This window comes from Lathyrus oleraceus, chromosome 5 (genome assembly GCF_024323335.1).
Source record: "Lathyrus oleraceus cultivar Zhongwan6 chromosome 5, CAAS_Psat_ZW6_1.0, whole genome shotgun sequence".
NCBI classification, from domain to species: Eukaryota; Viridiplantae; Streptophyta; class Magnoliopsida; order Fabales; family Fabaceae; genus Lathyrus; species Lathyrus oleraceus.
This window is the reverse complement of record NC_066583.1, coordinates 251,537,848-251,557,012: the sequence shown is the minus strand read 5'-3', so window position 1 is coordinate 251,557,012 and position 19,165 is coordinate 251,537,848. Positions and strand designations below refer to the sequence as shown.

At 36.3% G+C, this 19,165-nt stretch overlaps 1 protein-coding gene across 2 annotated transcripts; it reads left to right on the top strand.

Moving 5' to 3' along the window:
* The first annotated feature begins 15,851 nt into the window (after nt 1-15,851).
* On the top strand, nt 15,852-18,098 carry LOC127083573 (two-component response regulator ARR5). Of its 2 annotated transcripts, none has more exons than XM_051023886.1 (5): nt 15,852-16,254; nt 16,351-16,427; nt 16,521-16,598; nt 16,741-16,811; nt 17,656-18,098. In XM_051023886.1, exons 1-5 carry the CDS (start codon nt 16,122-16,124, stop codon nt 17,885-17,887), a joined length of 591 nt encoding a protein of 196 aa, XP_050879843.1. In that variant the 5' UTR covers nt 15,852-16,121; the 3' UTR covers nt 17,888-18,098. The 2 variants fall into 2 exon arrangements, with proteins under 2 accessions (XP_050879843.1, XP_050879842.1); XM_051023885.1 differs by having other exon boundaries at nt 16,738-16,811.
* The last annotated feature ends 1,067 nt before the right edge of the window (nt 18,099-19,165 follow it).

The window sequence follows — 19,165 nt, the reverse complement described above, 5'->3', positions numbered from 1 at the left end:
TTGTCGAAGTCATATGAGGTGTAACCAAATTGTTATCAATGAGATCTGAGGAATGATTTTTTTGAAGTCGGAACGAGACAAATCAAAAAAAGGGAAAAAATGAAAACAAACATTGCCATTTTTATTTGTTTTTAAACTGTAAAAATAAATGAAAAACAGGGAGCACCGCTTTTAATGTGAAAAACATCCATTTATTTATGATGCAAAATGTTGCAAAATGAAACATGAGATGGCCCTTACAATGAACCATTACGTGTCGGGCAACACATAAGGCTTTCATGCAAACAGTATTGAGAAACAAGAAATATTACTCTTCCGGATGAGTGACAGTGCTGGTCTTTTTAGGCCTTCCAGTTCCCTGGCACGCACGATTTTATCCACGACTCCAGCTTGCGGTCACTGTCAATCTCTTCACCCACTGTATAGGCGTGACCTGGATCTAGCATTCCAGCACTGACAAATGTGAACGGTGGACGGCGTCCTCTGTTTTGTCTAGACGATTCTCGATCTGGTTGATAGCCAACCCCGAACATATCCGCCTTCACCATAATGCCTATGATCTTTCCCTAGCCTGGGATCCCTCCATTTCTCACCACTTCCACTGCCTGCTTGTAAGAAGAAATGGACGGCTTTTTCTCTTTCTCAACCCCAATGGCATTTTCCACCCTGACGGTTTCAGCTGCCAGACTGGGTGCTTTACACCTCACATCGTCCATTTCTACTTCAATTATTCCTTGAATTGTTTCCCTCATCATTGCACGCCCCTTCGTGGCGACAGCCGCGCAACAGTTATCGACACCAGGGAAAGCCCCACTCTTCATCGGACGCTTCTGAACCACAGACATTGGAATTTTCAACTGATCCCCGTTCATCAGCCCAATCGTCCTCCTATCCTCATCAATTGCACTCATCCCCATCTGACCATGCGCGGGCATGTGATTAGCATTAACATTTAGAGATTGTGCAAAATTAATGGCCTTGGAATCCACCAGGTCCTGGACAATATGCTTAAAAGCTTTACAATTCTCCACATTGTGTCCAGGGGCATCAGAGTGGAATTCACATTTGGCATTCTCATCATAACCGGCAGGCCTCTGATCAGGTTTTAACGGAGTCAACATCCTTGGCCGCACCAATCCAAGATCATTCAACCTTTTAAACAGAGAGGCATAAGTCACGAGCGGCTTATTAAAATAACGATTTGTCGTCCTTCTTCTCACTTGGCACCCAGCTTTCTGTGTTCTCAATTGAGGTGGTGGTTGCTGTTGTTGTGCAGATTGATTACTAGTAGGGATCGTTGCCGTATCAGCATATGGGTGGTAACGATCCTTATCGCGTTCTCTTTTGGCCTGCACAATACCTGCTTCAACCTCCTTCTTGAGCTGACCATTGTCAGGGGGCTTCCTTACCACGGCGCCAGAGGGGTTGTTTACTTCTGATAACAGAACCTTTCCCTGAACTTTCTCCTTGATCATCCAGCCTTCAATCCTTTCCAATCTCTCCGCCATGGCTTTTTGTCCCAAGGCAAGCCCTTGCACAACACTGAACAACTCCCTCATCATCTCTTTTAGTTCGAGAATGTCGGCGTTGGGTGGATCCATCAGCCTGGGTTTGTTGAGCCTGGGAGGGTATCTGGGCGGAAAAGCTATGCGCATCGGTTAGATACTGATACCTACAAAACAGCAAACAGGTTAACATGCATGAATGCAACGTCTATCCATATGAGGAAGATTCCGTCCTTTGATTCTGGTTTCATCGAGACGGACAATATTTCATCAATAACATTCTGACATCAGGATGTCTCTCAACCAGAATCTCAATCGATAATATTCCCCATATGGCTAGACGTAGGTTAGATGCAGATGAATGCAAAATATGGATGATGCTGATGCGTGAATGTAATGCACTGTGTCATCCTCCAAGTCATCTGATCATCTTGTTGCACTGAAGCCCGATCTCTGAACTGATCACAACCATCTGAGGTACGGAGCAAACACACGTCCGACTCGGGAGTTCCGAAATAAACGGAACTGAAAGGTACACCACCATCATCATCAGACAACCTCTGAACAGATAACCACAACAATCTCTGAATCGGCCCGGGGAATCCTGAAATAAACGGATCCCCACTGATAAATAACACGGACAGCACTTCGGCGTCTCAGAAATAAATGCCCATAAATCCGACTTAGGGTTCCGAAATAAACGGAACTGAAAGGTACACCACCATCATCATCAGACAACCTCTGAACAGATAACCACAACAATCTCTGAATCGGCCCGGGGAATCCTGAAATAAACGGATCCCCACTGATAAATAACACGGACAGCACTCCGGCGTCTCGGCAAGAAATGCCCATAAATCCGACTTATAAATAGGACTCTGATCAACGGAACCAAAAGTCACCATCAAAGTCACCATCTGTACCTGTAATAAAGATCATTCCCTCCCCACTCACGGGTGTCATCTAGGCCAGGGTAAGGTCGAGAGAAATGCAGCATAAATAACCTTTCACAGAATATCATCATATACACACCCGAAGTATGTAACGATAATATCCCATCAGGGTCTGAACTGCTCGTGATGTCAATGTTCCGCTAAGTGGCGCATACCACCCGCTTCCCATGAATCACTATATTCCTAGGTTTCCTAGATTTCACTCATAGCCTGGGTATTGGGTCTTTTACCTCGAGTAACTCCCACCCCAACAGAGAGACAACACAACACAGCCAGATGAACAGATGAATATGAATGAATGCAAACAATAAATGCAAACAATAAATAAATGAATGCAATAAATGAAACAGCAAAAGCAACCAAACCCTATCTTAGAGAGCGCTAGGACTGACTCGCTTAGGGAAGATGGACCAGCAATAGGTCAACTTCTATATTCCCCAGCAGAGTCGCCAGCTGTCGCATCCGCGAAAAACAACCGGCGGGCTAAAACAAAACAACACAGAGCCGCCACCGTGCGTTATTTATCCCAAAAGAGGGAAAGGAAACGCTCGAAGTAAACCTGGAAAAAGCATGGTCTCGCGACCAAAGAGAATGGGATCGGGAGTCGGTTATGCGAAGGGAAGGTATTAGCACCCCTACGCATCCGTCGTACTCGACGGGATCCACGCTCAAAAGATAGAAAAAGGTTGCTAAAACAAACATCACACACACACACTGAAGACAACACAAGTGGGATAAGAGGGGAGAGGGCTCGCTAGGACATCGCATCCTATGCCTACGTATCTCGTCTGGAATGAGAATCAGAGCTGCCGTAGTTCGGCTCACGCACGCCAAACAAGACACACACAAACCCAGGCAAACCTGGAACCCGAACGCCAATCGCTGGACTTACATCGGCTTCCGAACCAAACAAACACACTCAGGATACGGACAGCCAATCGCTGGTCTTACATCCATATCCTGACACACAAGAAGAAACAAACAACAAGTTACTAAGGAGTCGGGAACTCGAGCCTAGCAACTGTCAAGCAAACGCACAGACTAACAGGGAGTCGGGAACTCGAGCCTGATAGCTGTCAAGCACAACACACTCAAAAAAAGAAAAGGGTGCCCGGAGAGGTCTCGCGCGACCTCCTGCCTACGTACCTCATCTGGTATGAGGATCAGGGCGACGTAGTTCCCCTGAACGGGAAAGAAATTCTAACCAGATACAAAGGGAGACACACTACTAGGGAGCTGGACTCGAGCCTAGATGTTATCATGCATCATTGCCCTATGTTATGGTTTCTATCCTAACTTGCACAGGCAACAAGCTAATCCTAAACAGGCAAAGCAAAGCATGCAAGCATAATCAAAACAAAGCAAACATTCGCAATTAGCACACACTATATCCAAACAAGGTGGGCTCAATCAAGGGTTAAGTTGCAAAAGCAACACAACTGTGTCAGGTGATGTTAGCTCTTAACCCTGACATTGAGAGTCAGGGTGAAGCCAGATGAAGTGGAAGTGAGGGGTGTGCCTCACAGCTCTTATCCCTGACCAGGGAGAGCTTCAGACAAAGAAGTGTGGGTCCAGAAAGTGGGAACCCTTTTACACTTATGACACTGACTCAACTGATCTTGGGTTAATGTCCACAAGGCATCAACATGTGATGTGAGCCAAGGGACGACTCAACAGATTAGCAGGAGGTGGACTACACACCTCTTGTGTCTGCCAATTGCCTTAACAAAGGTCTTTTCCTGCTTGGGGACAAAAATAAACAATCACAAGCATTGCCTCTTAAGGAGGACTTCAGACAGGTGCCTGGCCAAGTAACAGGCCAGGTCTTCCAGACTACATGGAGAAAAGAAATTCCACCTCAATTGGTTTATACAACCAAGCAGCAGCACAAAGCAAGTTCAAAGATGAACTAGAGCAACTAAGGTACCTGAAATCAATCTAATTCAGTCAGTATACCAATCATAAAGTCAAAACAGACAAGATAAGAATCAACAGACAATGTATAATTAGACAATGCACTACGCAAAGCACAATCAACTCAAGTGAGCCAAGCATCCTACAAAATAAACCAAGTTAGTTCATAACAAGCATATAAACCAAACTCAATCAACTTGGATTAATCTCCTTAAAGCATTTGCTTCTTCAACCTGAAAATCACATTCAAACATGAGAAACAAGACCACTAGGACATGCCTAGGGTCCAAAGGAGATGAAAAATTTAAAACAGCAAGTGAAACTCAACAAGAATCAAGATAAATCACTCCAGAATAAAGTCCAATTGGTCTCACACCAAAACTATGCACCAAATCTATTTTATGAACAAAACATGTCAAAGTGTACAAGTGTGAATCACAATGGAGCAAACAGAATGATCACAATCAAATCAATACCAAAATGGCTCAATAAATTCCACAAAAAAACATTCCTAAATAGAACACATTCAATGAGCAGCATACCAAAAATCATGGTAATTGGATAAGTGGAAGTATGGAAATTAAAATCATCAAATCATGGTATGCAAAAGCAAGCTCAACCAAGGCCACAAAACATGCATCAACTTCAAATGATCATAAAACAGTGAAGACACATGATAACTGAACCACACCAAAGCCAAAATGAAGTTAAACATGTCTATATCACTCATGCCAAATTTCAAGTCCATCCAATTAATAACCAGAATTTCACAAATCAAATACAAACATGTCTCACAAAAAGTTCACAAATGGCTAAACAGAAAATAAAATCCCAATCAAATAGGAAATGGATTCAAAAATTCCAGCAAAAATTCACATGCATTCTCAACATTCACAAGTATCCTCATGCAAAAATCCAGCTCAATTCAAGTTCAATAAGCACAGAAAATAAAATCAAGAAGATGCACAAGGAATGGTGTCACACAAATTGTAACACCTCTAAAGATCATATCATAACTCTCAATCCAGGAACTCAAAAATTACAAACCACATACCAAAATTACCAGGAATGAGTCTAGTTTAAGCACAAAAAATTTCATGAATTTCTAATTAGGCATCATTATTTCATGAGCAAAATACCAAGCAAGGTGCAAGCAAAAACATGTTCATACAAACCCTAGGCCATTCCAGAAATTACACGTGCACAATTTTATTAAAAATAACCAAAAAATAGTAGAGACTACAAGGATCATTCCACAAAAAATCTCACATTATTTGGACAAAAATTGGATGAGATATGGATTTTCTAATGTCATGAAAAAATAAAAAAAAATGAAACAAGGCATGTGAAGTCATGTGGAATAAATACAATAAGGCAAAAACGAAAATGCCACGGCCAGGACTCGAAGTGAGGTCACATTTCAAAACAGTAGCGCGCTAACATCCTGGCCATGAACAGTAGCACGAATTTTGGATCAAAATGCTTTTTGTGGAAATTTTTCGAATGTTCATCATGTGTTCTTCATGTTCATAGGTCCAAGAACAAATCTCCACCAAATTGGACAAACTTTATATCAATGGAAAGGTCTCACAACGCACATCATGAATCTATAATTATTTTAGCCTAATTCCTCCTAAATAAAAAAATTCGATAGCAAACATAAACATGCATGAAACTTCAAATCATCATAACTTCCTTGTTTCTTAACCAAATTTAGTGGTTCAAAGTGCAGAATTCTCTACTAAACAAGATCTATCCAAAGCATCAATCAATTTCAAGAATCATTGAAGTCGAAAACTCACCTTAATTTGAGGACAGTTGCTAAATCGCGCGTTTTAGGCCTTGAAATGTGAAAACAGAACTTCTATGATGCTTGTAGAAGTGAATGGAACAAGTCTTGTTACTCAATTACGCACGATCTTGATGAAATCTTGAATTGTCATTGTTGCACCTCACTTTAACAGTCCAAAATTTGGCTTGGAAATGAAGAAATCTTGCTTTAATTAGCTTCAATAATGCATGTAGATGATGAATCAATGAAGATCTAAGCAAGGCTTTTGAAGAAAATTGCAAAAAAGTGAAGATGAAAAGTTAAGAGAATTGTGCAATTTTGGATCTAGATCTGAAATTCTGTTATGATTCTGATGAAAACAGTTATGATTAGGCTTTTATATGTTATGTTAATGATGTTTCTAATCAAGATTAGTGCTAATGAAATGGATTAGTGAAAATGCACTTTTATGTTAAATGGTCAATTGGTAATTTCACCTCACTTATGCCAAACCAATGTAACAGTGAAAATTCTTTGTTGCAGCAAGTTACAAATAGCATATGTGAGCTAGTGCAAAAGGAATGGAGTGAAAATAATGAACATTTTACAAAAACACCTTTTTCCCTCCATTTTTCAAATAAGTCCACTTGAAAAATGGACTTTTTATGTGATGAGCTTTCATGAAATGTGATGATGGATTATGATAAAGCATGTCAAATGGAGTTTGCTCAAAAAAGAACCACATGAATTGGCCTTTTGGTTCAAGAGTTATGCCACTTTGAAATTCAACTTTTTTGGACAATGATCAATCCATATCTTGCCAACCACAAATGAGAAATTCGTGTTCTTGGACTTTTTGGAAAGGTGAGAGCAAGATCTACAAATTTCATGTTAAACAAATTTTCATTTGAAGCATTTTTGGACACATAATTTTGAGGAGAAAAACTTTCCATTTTTAGCAATTTTCAATTACAAGTCACTTTCTATTTTTGGAAAGTTTCCATCTGACTTTATTTTCTTCATTCTTGATGTTTGAAATGTCAAATGAAACTTGTTTAGACATGAATGAAGTGTCTCTAACCCTCTCCCACCTCCAAATCCATCAATTCAGGCACAGTTGACCACAATTGACTTTTTTGACCGATAGATGAATTGGCCATGCATTGATCCACCTGAGCCTCAAACTCCTGATGAAATGGCTCAATGATGAAACCCTAGCTTCCATAAGCTTAATATAATCATATGATGATCCCCATATCCATTGAAAACCTCATCTCCTTGACAAGCCCTGATTGGCACAATGCAGATGATTAGGGTTGACCAGAGGTCAAAACCCTAATCCCAAGATATCTGATCAAGCATAAGGAATCTCCTGGTGATGACAAAACCATGATGATGATGATGTACCATTTCAACCAAGATGATGCTCAATCTCCTTGAGGAACCATGAAACCCTAATTTGAATCACACATCCTCAGATGGTCAATGATCAGTTCATGAAACCCTTAGCTTGCATCTTAACCTCTTTATCTTCCGATCAAGACTTAGGAGGATGACTTGCTCAATGTTGCCATATGATATGCAACATGCTGATGACTAATGACTTAGGAAATGCAATGCAATATGTTAAGCTAGTCCCAAGAGAGGAGGGCAAATTTTGAGGTGTTACACACAAGTGCATTGCCTCAAGGATCATAACATGTTTGGCTCCTTAACCCTAGGGTTAGGACTTGTTTGAGTGATTTGAGACCACCAAGCATGCTTGTATTGTATGGTATTGCTTTTCTTATTTGACTACTAACCAAAAGCATAAAAATATGTCACTAACTCTTTTTGTTTTGAAGCTCAAGTGATCATGTGCTCCACAATGCTCCTAGGAGGCTCATAAGCCCAATGCAATGGCTAGATGAAGATGAGAAAAATCATGACAATGGTCCACAAAGTTCCTAATAATCATATATGTCTCCCAAGTATCTCAATTTTCCAATTTGATCAAGATAACCCAATGGGCTTGAAGATTGTTTCCCAAGGAAACCCTGATTTCACTGTGCTTTGACTGTACCTTGCCCATGAAGCAATCTCAACCTATGATCAAATTTGATCAAGGGAATTTCTTTCATTTATTATTTTATGCATATATGAGCCTATTTGAGGCCCCTCAATCATTTATTCATCAAGATTGGAAGTTTGACTTTGAAAAGATGACTAGTCAAGTCATCTTACTAAGCTGAGGCTCAATGAGCTATAACTTTTGAGGTGGTTGTCAAATGAAGATGACCCAAAAAGAAACAATGTTCCTAAGAACCATATGAACAGCTTTCATGTTAATAAAAAATCCATTTGAATCTTGGAAGGTCATCATTCATTTCAAAACATTATAGGTCATTTTGACTAAAACCCTAATTTTGGGTCAACTTGCCAAGGGCATAACTTTCTCAAATTTTATTATTTTGAGGTGAGACAAAAGACATTGGAAATCTTGAGATTTCTACTTCAAATTTTATGTTGGACAAAACTTCATAATCCTAAAGGAAATACATGTGATATTGCAAAACATTATAGGTCATCTTGGACCTAATTCATTGAATTTGAAAAAGTACCCAACTTCAAATGCCCATAACTTTGTCATAGAAAATCCAAATGATGCAAACTGTGAGTCTAGATTGACCATCTTGAAACTATCTACAACTTTGATGTTGGATATGTTTTCATTTGAATCTTGTATCATAAGGACAGAGGGGTTTGATCAAGCTTGCTTTTGGTTAACTTTTTCAAAATGATTTGAACATGTTTTACACTTCAACTTTCCATGCCAGTTTTGATCAATTTTCACATGTCAAACGGTTTTTTTCCCAACATGACTTTTGTTCCTTATTTCAAAAGATTTCCATCCATTACTCACAATAGTCATTTGGATCTACCATTTAGGAGATTCGAATTTCTTTTCATTTATGTGCATTTTTGATATTTTATGTTAAAGCTTGAAGTGCAGGCATTCTTCATTCCTTGTGCACGACCACATGCCTTCCATATGATCTTAGCAAGCTCCTTCATCCATTCACGCGCCTCTCACAAATCTACAAAGGCCCATGCACTCAAAATTTCAAATCCCATGCACATGAGCAAAGTGTGAATTCAGAAGCATTTACCTATAAATAAGGGCCTCATGAGCTTCATTTCACAACCTTTTGAAGATCTCACATGCTGCAGAACTGAGATCATAACCCTTACCAAAGGAATCACTCATTATTTTTCAGTATTTTCGAGCTTGAAATTCAGCAACATTGGTTGAGTTTCAAGGCTAGATTCCTTAGCCAATCATCCTCCCTACATTCAGAGATCAAAAAGGAGCAAAAAGCTTGAAGAATTTGTGGCCAGAAGCTCACCATTTTGAAGGTATAAACTCAAACTGTTTGGATATGAAACTCACAATTCAATGTAGTATTCTTGTGTTTCTGTGGTTCTCTGAAGTCCTCATACTTGAGGCAAGCTTTTGGTGCATTCAATTTGCCATTTCATGAACAATCCGTGTGGACACCATGATTTTCTCCTTCATCTTTCTCTCAATATAGGAAGAATGAAAGAAATCTAATGGTACAGTGATGATTTACATCACATGAGCTTCATTTCCATGTCCTCGTTTTTTATTTTTGATGAGATTTATTTTTCTGCAAATCTGGCCGGAATCTGTTGGTTGGCCGGAGAAGACGGTGGTTTCCACCGCCACCACCATGTGTGTTAACCATAACCCTTGGATCTCTCTCTCGCGATCTAATCTCACGCGTCCATTTTAATTACTTGTTTTAATGCATTGTGTTTCACTGTTGACTTGAGCCCACCGTGCATCATCAGACCTAAGCCGTGCAGTGTGCCACGTCAATTAATGAAATGGATCCAGTGGCTCAGCATTTTTCATTTATTTCATTTTCTTTTTATTTTATTTTAATTTATTCCATTTTCTTTTTATTTTATTTTAATTCATTCCATTTTCAATAATTCATTAAAAACTCATATGAAGTCAGAAAATATGAGACCAACTTTGAAATTGTTCTTGAAAAATCTAGTTTCATATTATGATTTTTAATTATTTTTGTGACTTCATTTGATATTTTTTCATGAATTATTTAGTTTTTAATGATTTTAATTCATTTTACAATGCTTTCTGACTTTTAAAAAATACAAAAAAAAATTATAGCATCTATGGATCATGATAAGTCAATGAAAAATAGTCTCAACATATTCTTGTTTGTTTTGAGATTATTTAAGATTTTAATTCATATTATGCTATTTTTTGGTTGTTTTTAATTGATTTTAATTTCTTTCTGACTTTAAAAATTTGTGAGAAAATTAGTCAAAGTTTGTTTGACTATGTTGAACCTATGAAAATTTAATTGGACTTTTTAAAGTTGCTTTGAATTGAATTTGAGGTTCAACTTTGTTTGTTTATTTTTTGTTTGTATTTTCTTTTAATTCAAAAAATACCAAAAAAATATTATTGACTTCTTGACTTGTTATATTCATTCCTCTTCTATTTGGTGTTGATCAAGGTTGAATTGGTTCAACTTTGATCAAATTCATTGGATCTTGTGGTTTGAGAATCCTTAAGGATCATCACCTAGAAAGATGAATGAATTTGATCAAGGATGGGTTATCCCTTGATCAATTGGGATTGGTTGATGTCTTCTTACCCCATCCCTTTCATCTTCATCCCTTTCTTTCCCTCAATGGCCAATGAGTTAAAGTCTTGAGGTAGTCTTGACAAATAGAAGTTTAGTCTTCTTTGATCCAAACCAAATTCAACTTGATCCATGATCAAGTGAGTTATTTTGGGTCAAAGATAGGTTACTTATTGGTCAAGCAAATAACCAAAAGTGAATACAAGGCCCTTCCTTTTTTGTTTGGCATGGCAAGTTTATGGAGCTTGGCTTACTAGTCATGACCTTTAACTTGTGTTCTTTGCCTATATTCTTATTGACCGACCTCAGATAGGTGTGGCTACTATATTAGTCCATTTATGATTGCTTAACATAGCACTACATTATCTCATGACAAAGCTAACATAACTCTACTAACTACTAAGTTTAATTTGAGATTTTAAATTCTTGTCATTTACTTTTAATGTCATTTATTTCTTGCTCATTATTCATCTTGATTTTCATCTTTGCTCACTTGAGCACATATTTTATGTTTATTTCATTTTTCTTTTGCTCATTTGAGCCCATTATTGTGTATAAATATATTGCTATTTTGTGTTGTTTGTGTTTGTTTTGATGTGAACCAAAATGCAAAAAGAAAAAGGACTTAGAATTAGGATTCACCCATGCTTAAAGGAGTTCAAAAGCAACTAGGCCTCATGCCTTTAGAATGCAAAATGTGTTGAAGAGCAACTAGGCCTCATGCCTTTAGAATGCAAAATGTGTTGAAGAGCAACTAGGCCTCATGCCTTTAGAATGCTAAAATTCAAAGTTGACCTCAAAGGACTTCTCCTCAAACTCATTCTTTGTCCATTCCCTTTATTATGTTGTGAGCTTTTTGATGTGTGCTTTTGTATGATAGGAACCTCATCTTAAGATTGTGAAAAGAGGACCATTGTCATGAGTAGCCAAGTTAAGAGCCAAGCCAAATGGAGATCCTAGGAGCTTGAATTCCAATTATTGATTGTTTGTTTTGTGTGCTAAATCCAAAGGAAATGAGCATCTTGAGTCATTTTTATGACTCAAAGAAAAGGAACTCCAAGGGTTATCTTTCCCCTCTTATCTTTGTATTCTTTAGGAATAACATTTCTCTCTCCCCCCCCCCTCTAACCAAGCCAAAAATCATTTTTAAAATTTTGACTTTATTTCAAATTAGAAACCTAGGCCTTAGGCCTTTGACTTTTCAAAACCCTTTTCATAAATACTCATTGTAAATAAACTTTAATCCAACTTTGACCTTATTTTGTAAATAAGCTTAACTTGTAAATATAACCCATTTCCAGTTGTTTTTGTGGTTCCAATGACCACTTGTTAAAACCTTTTCAAAAAACATTAGTCATATGTTTGAGTTATCATAGTGGTTGATGTAAATCTCACCTCATCCTTAGTGTTGGATTATAAGTCTTCCGTGCTTATTATAGGGTTAACCCCTCACTAGCATGTTGAAGCCTTCCTCGCATGGTGGATTGTTGGTTTAGGTTGAGTTTTCTCCCTTTGATAACAAAAGACCTTAAGGCTTTTGATTAAAATCAATTCACCATTCTTTGAAATTTTTACCACGAACTACGAGGTTTTGATCCTCCTTTGTGATGGTACGTAGGCAATGGGTTCATCCATTCAAACAATAAAACTTGTAAGTATAATTTATTATCTTCTCATCTCTCCAATCTTTTGCATAAATCTTTTCATAAATACCAACCTACAACACATATTTGCAAAAAAGGTTCCCTTAGAGTACTAAGGATGTTTTGGATGCGTAAAACCTTCCCATTTCATAACCAACCCCCTTACCTAGATCTCTTACATTTTTATTACTTTTTTGATTTGAAAAACTTCTTACTTGCCTTTTGTTCACTTTTTTAGCCTTTCCTTTGGACAAATAAAAGTGTGGTGGCGACTCGAATTGTATGTTGACTTTTGGTTTAGTCAATAAACCTAAAGATAACGAAAACTCCGCTACAATATGATATTGCTTGTATAAAAATTCTGCTTTTATAGAGAGTTTTGGATAAAGTGAAATCGAGTTTGGATATTATACACTAATGATCTTCAGAGAGAAATAAATTCATATTTTTAAAACATGTATTCCCAGACGTGACTGTTCAATTCCTCTCAAAGGCTAGTTAAAAGAACCTATTTTAACCACCTTGAGAAATGCATAAGTTGTTTACCAATCGTTCCAATCAATTTTCAAATCTTTTTAAATCTTTCATTAAAAAGGGAAATCAAATATGCTTTAAAACTATTTTTATCATATTCTGATTACATCCTAAACATGACCCTTTTGAATATTTTTTTCTGACATCTATTTTTAATTTTTTTTCTTTAGTATCTTTTATACTTGCTTTTATTATTTTTGTTGATGACAAAAGGGGGAATAAATATAGAATTGTTTAAGCACCTGACAATTATCGTCTCACTTGAATTCTAAAGAAAAACATTATGTGTTTTACATGTTTAAATTTAATTTACCTGGATATGACTTAGGGGGAGCTTACAAACCTAACCCTTTGAACTATTAGACTCAGGGGGAACTTACAAACCTTAGACCCTGCAGTCAACTAGGTAATTAAGTTATCAACCATTGTTCTTAAATACTTATGTTTGTCATCATAAAAAGGGAAGATTGTTGGAACAAAATTGGTTTGTCCCATATCCCTTGGGTTTTGACAATAACATAAGTATTTAAAGAATAAAATGCTATACTAATTTTTGTTCAAGTGTCCAAGACCATAGAGAAGCAAGAAGATCACATTCTGATGTATCAGAAACTGAACAACCGACCCTGAAGAAGTCATATTCCAAAGAGGTCATTATTGAAAGATCAGACTCTGAAGGAGTCAGCCTCTAAAGAACATACTTTGGAGAAATCTGCTTCTGGTGATCAGAATCTAAGCTAGTCAAAGCGCAAGGACCAAGGTGACACTGATAGATCAATGTTCATCTTTGAACATACTTTATCACGTGATGACCTAAGACTTAGGTTCTTCATAAAGTATGTTGAGACACAGCTGCTAATTCCTTTTGTAGCACATGTTTTTCAAACTAGGTTTCACCTAACCTTATAGTTTGGCGAAACATCCCAACGTCTCCCAATGTCTCATTTGAAGCTTCTCAGAGGATCATACTATTGCATCTTCAACAACTTTTTTTCTCATTATTTAAGGAACCAAAAGGCTTAAAGATAGACACAACAATACCACACATGGAATACATACGTACATGCGAAACAATGATTGACAACTAAAGAGAAACTATTATGTCAAAGTTTTAGCATGAGCTAAACTTAGGATTTCTTATCCTTGTATATCTTAGAAATCCTTAAGTTTTAAAAGAGTCATACTGAGTTGTATTATTTATACACCTCTCATTATATATAAAGTGTATTCATCCAACAATCATTTATCTGCTAGGTAGATTATTAAATGTCTATTACTAAGTCTTTAAGTAAGGAAGTCTTGAATTTGTGTGCTTGAGCAAAGAAGTCTCATACTTGTGTGTGTGAGCAAGGAAGTCTTGAGCTTGTGTGTTTAAACAAGGAAGTTTCATACTTGTGTGTATGAGCAAGGAAGTCTCAAACTTGTGTGCTTGAGCAAGGAAATCTCATACTTGCGTGTGAGCAAGGAAGTATCAAACTGGTGTGCTTGAGCAAGGAAGTCTTGAGCTTGTGTGCTAGAGTAAGGAAGTCTCAGACTTGTTTGTTTGAGCAAGGAAGTATCAAACTTATGGGCTTGAGTAAGGAAATCTTGATCTTGTGTGCTTGAGTAAGGAAGTCTCAGACTTGCGTGATTGAGCAAAGAAGTCTCATACTTGTGTGTGTGATTAAAGAAGTCTCTTGCTTGTGTGCTTGAGAAAATTGTAATCTTGTTTGTTTATAGTGAAAATCTTTTGTAAGTACAAAGAGACTAGACTACTCTCGATTTGTGAGAGGAACCAAGATTAATCTATATGTTATTCTTCTTTCTTGCATTTTATATCCACTGTCTATCTCTAAGTAACTCAGATTCTATAACTTTACGTTTAGAATTTGACTTAAGAGTTTTAAAAGAAAGAAAAAGCCAACACAATTCAACCCCCTTCTTGTGTGTTTTCTCACCTTCAAATTGTTGGTTAGTAGTTTTGATTCCGTGTTGGCGGTCATATTCATTCTCCAATCTTCACATTATTCGATCTCAAGTGATCAGATCAGTTTCTCTAGTGAGTTGGTTCTCATTCAATGATGTAATGGAATGTTATGTTTTCTAAACCGATCAGTTTGATGTTGTTTTGTGTCATGAGATCTTCTTCATCCTCAAATTTGTGCCTCAGTTTGATTGTCCATAAATGGTTTGATTGCTTGCTGCAGCTACTTCCTCAGTAAGTTTTTGCTAATTGATTTATTACTGCGTTTTGACGGTCAAATTCATTAATCATTTCTATAATTTGGGTTCAATGCTAGTCAACTCATTATACGCGGATTTGTTGAATTATGCTGGTCACGTGTCTGTTTATCACTTAATTTTTTTTAAAAAAATTACTTTTATTTTAGATTGTATTTGTACTGTGTATTTTGGTTTCATTATGATAGGTCATATGTCCCCCAATTGTTTATACTACTATTTTATTTATATATTTATGCCGTTGATAAAAGAAAATCTAAAAAATCAAATCAAATCAAATCAAAAGTAATAAGGTTTATATTTTATTTCGGTATGTGTAAAACAAAAACAAAAAAACATTAAAAGGAAACGGAAACAATATAAAAACATGAACCGATTTTATTTAAAATTTGACAACGGTTGACATTACAAACAAAAATCAAAATTTTAAACACCAATTCAATTCAAACCACAAACAACACAATAATACTATATTATTGCAAAGACTCGAAAAGCCAAACGGTGTTCTGAACCAGCCAGCGGCTTAAACAAAAAGGCATTCTAGAACAAGTAAATGAAAAAGGTTCGGTTTTTTCACAAACTGTATGAAAGTCAAAACTGGGTTTCTAAATCTTAAAAGTGGACCCCATTGAAGATACGTTTTTGGTCTTGTCTCACTATCAACACTGTTAACGTTATTAATAAAAACAGTGACATTAGAAGCGACAATTGCAGGTGGGATAATCCTCTGTGCTCGATTTTTTGCTTTTTAAAACATACAAAATCACTCAGATTTCGATCCTCCGTATCTCTCTCTCTCTCTCTTTCTTTCCTTTTCTCTTTTATATATACTTTACCATTTTTAACAACTTCTTCAAACCTTTATTATTCTCTTCTCATCATCCACATACTTCTTCATCTTTATCATGGCTATCTCCGGCGATGTTCTCAGAGAGTGTTTGCCGGAAGTTGTTGGTGAGTTTCACGTGCTTGCTGTTGATGATAGTCATGTCGATCGTAAGGTTATTGAAAGGTTGCTCAAATTCACTTCTTGCAAAGGTATATTTCATAACCTTTTGTGTTTTTCATCTGTTTTTGGTTCTAGTTGGATTATATTCTGAACTGTTATTGAATTTTTTTTTGTTGTTGTTGCAGTGACCGTTGTTGAGAGTGGAACTAGAGCTCTACAGTATCTAGGGTTGGATGGTAACACGAGTTCAATTGGTTTTGATGTAAGTAAATTTTGGATTTTTTGCTTTAGAAATCTCTTGTTTATTGTTTTGTTTGAGGTGTTTATGTGGTTGTTTTGATGAATATGGTTACAGGGTGTGAAGGTTAATATGATAATGACTGATTATTCCATGCCTGGGATGACAGGATATGAACTTCTCAAGAAGATTAAGGTGTGTGTTTTGTTTTTTGAGTTTTAGAGATTAGAGATGTATGTGTGGTTAAAAGAGGGATTTTCCAGAATGAAATTTGATTATGTTTTGAACCTTTTCTCTTGTTGTTAATCTTTACTTATTTTTCTGTTAATTTCAGCAGGAATCATCTGTTTTTAGAGAGATTCCAGTGGTGGTTATGTCCTCTGAGAACATCTTGACCCGAATCGATAGGTAAGATCTTTGATCAGATTAAAACACTCTTTTGAATTAGTATTGTTTATTTAGCTAGGCTCATGAGTTTGATCTATTGTTTTGACCGGTTATATTCGCATATTGTAACATGTTTGTTGATTGTATTAGCCTATGTAGTTCCTTTGATTTTCATCATCCTTCGGTTTTTCTGCGATTTTCTGCGAAAGACATGTATATTTCGGGCTCGAAAACCCTTTGTGAATCCCTCCCATTTTTGGCTAATCTAGGCGGTTCTCGCAACCTTCTTTTGAAGATTTGCATTACATGCTCAACCACCTAATCCTATAAGATAATCACTAATTATGTATAAGATCTCAGGAGATCTCAACAGCTAATTAGGTCTAGGCTGGCTCTAAGTGTAAGGCATGTTTTGAAGATCATTGTTAATCAAACAATTAGTCATTAAACAAGCTTTAACTTAATGTTAAGAATAACTAATCTTTTCACTTTTCTCACCAACACACATGGCCCAAATCCTTTCCCTAAAATTTGTGGCTATCAACAATCTTGCAGAATCTTTCTATTAATGGACAGAATCGTCCTGCCAATAATATCATCATGTTAGACACATGGAGTGTGCCAGAACATGTTGCTTTTATCTTGCAATTGTGTCTAACAATAATTGAAGCATGAAAAAAGAAAAATTCATTTTCTTACTAGGACCCTGTTGGCATGACACCATTATTGTCAATATTATAATTGCCACACAATTATACTCCTACATTTCATCAACAACCTCTATAGTGCCTGAAATTTGATGAACCGTGAATGGAAGTTTCTTACTTCCATAATTTATTGATCGTTGATTTATGTTCATTGACAGTTGCTTGGAGGAAGGAGCTGAAGAGTTTCTATTGAAACCGGTCAAATTGTCTGATGTGAAACGCTTAACAGATTTCATCCTAAGAGGTGAAGGAAAGAAAGTGGAAGGAAAAAGATCTCAGAAAAGAAGCCGATCAGATGATTCCATTTCATCTCTATCGTCCTCATGTTCATCATGCGAACTATCATCATTGTCACCATCTGAAATATTGTCGAAGAAATCTAGACTATAGCCATTGGTTCATTGAGCAGTGCTCTTTATGTCTCCTTTTTTGCTGAACTATTATTGTTCATATCGCGATGTAATTTGCGTTTATACTAAAAAGATTGCTGACAATGAGTATAGGATTAGGACTGATGAAGATTATATCAGGAATCACTTGCTTTTGTAAAGAAAAAGTTTATTATTAGAAATTAACAAAATCAACCATTTTGCAGGGTCTACGTTTTTGTTTACTCTTGATCTGATTAATTATTTTTAGTGACATTTAAAATGATACCAAAGTTTTGAACCCCTATTTAGAGTTTTTATTTATTTATTTATTATTTTTGTTTTTTTGCATATGAATTATGGCTGTTGGCATTGATCATCCTAACTGCCTTTCCAAACTAATAGGAATGTTTGCCTAAGTTGTGCTAGAGGGCTTGACTGATGAGGATCCAAGTAGGTCTAAGGGTTTTTACAATTTGGGTCAATATATGGATTAATCATGAAATATCCTAAGAATATGCTAGAGAATTAAATCATAAAAATGCACCTAGTTAGTTAGTATATACTAGTATATAATTAAATTTATGACCTCACTTAGAAATGAAAAAAGTTGGGACGATATCCCAAGATTTGATCTTTTCCTCACAAAATGATACTGTGGTCTTATGAAAAATTTGATTTAAAACAATATGGAATGTATTATTATCATCACATTGAAGCTCATAGAGTAACTGTTTTAATAAAATAAAAGCTCAGCAATTAAATTTTGTTTCTTTCTCTTTCAAGATATCAAGTTTTCTTCAATAAGTCCACTACACCCCATAAGTGGACCGCCTCGCCTATTCATGAATAGGTGTTCTTTATTTTCATAAATGATATATTTTTCTTTTTTTATCACTACTTGTATTAGGTCTATTAGACCGATTAATCCGATTTAGAGATTAATTCTGACATCAAATGATTAGATATTATGTATTCTAAGAATCTTTATCTTCATAAGAGATACATTTCTCTGATCTATTTCAAGAAAAATTTAAGAACTAGCATACCATATTGATTGCGAAGAAAATTTATGGATTAGTGAGTACAACGTAAGAATTAATTTAATAATTAATCACGTAAAATATGTTGGGGGAATTTTTCACTAAGGAGTATTGAACATTATGAGATTTCTTTTTATAGAGCAATACCTTTGTGAGAGACACACCACATATTCACTCAAAACTTTAAGGTGATAGATGGATGAGATCTCTCTCTTATAAATGCTAGTCTCTACATTTTCAACCAATGTAAGACTATT

Excerpts from the sequence above, each read along its gene's own strand:
- LOC127083573 (XM_051023885.1), top strand. The coding sequence starts at position 16,122 with ATGGCTATCTCCGGCGATGTTCTCAGAGAGTGTTTGCCGGAAGTTGTT. Across the intron at positions 16,255-16,350 it reads CAAATTCACTTCTTGCAAAG|TGACCGTTGTTGAGAGTGGA; the intron begins GTATATTTCATA and ends TTGTTGTTGCAG. Across the intron at positions 16,599-16,737 it reads AACTTCTCAAGAAGATTAAG|CAGGAATCATCTGTTTTTAG; the intron begins GTGTGTGTTTTG and ends TGTTAATTTCAG.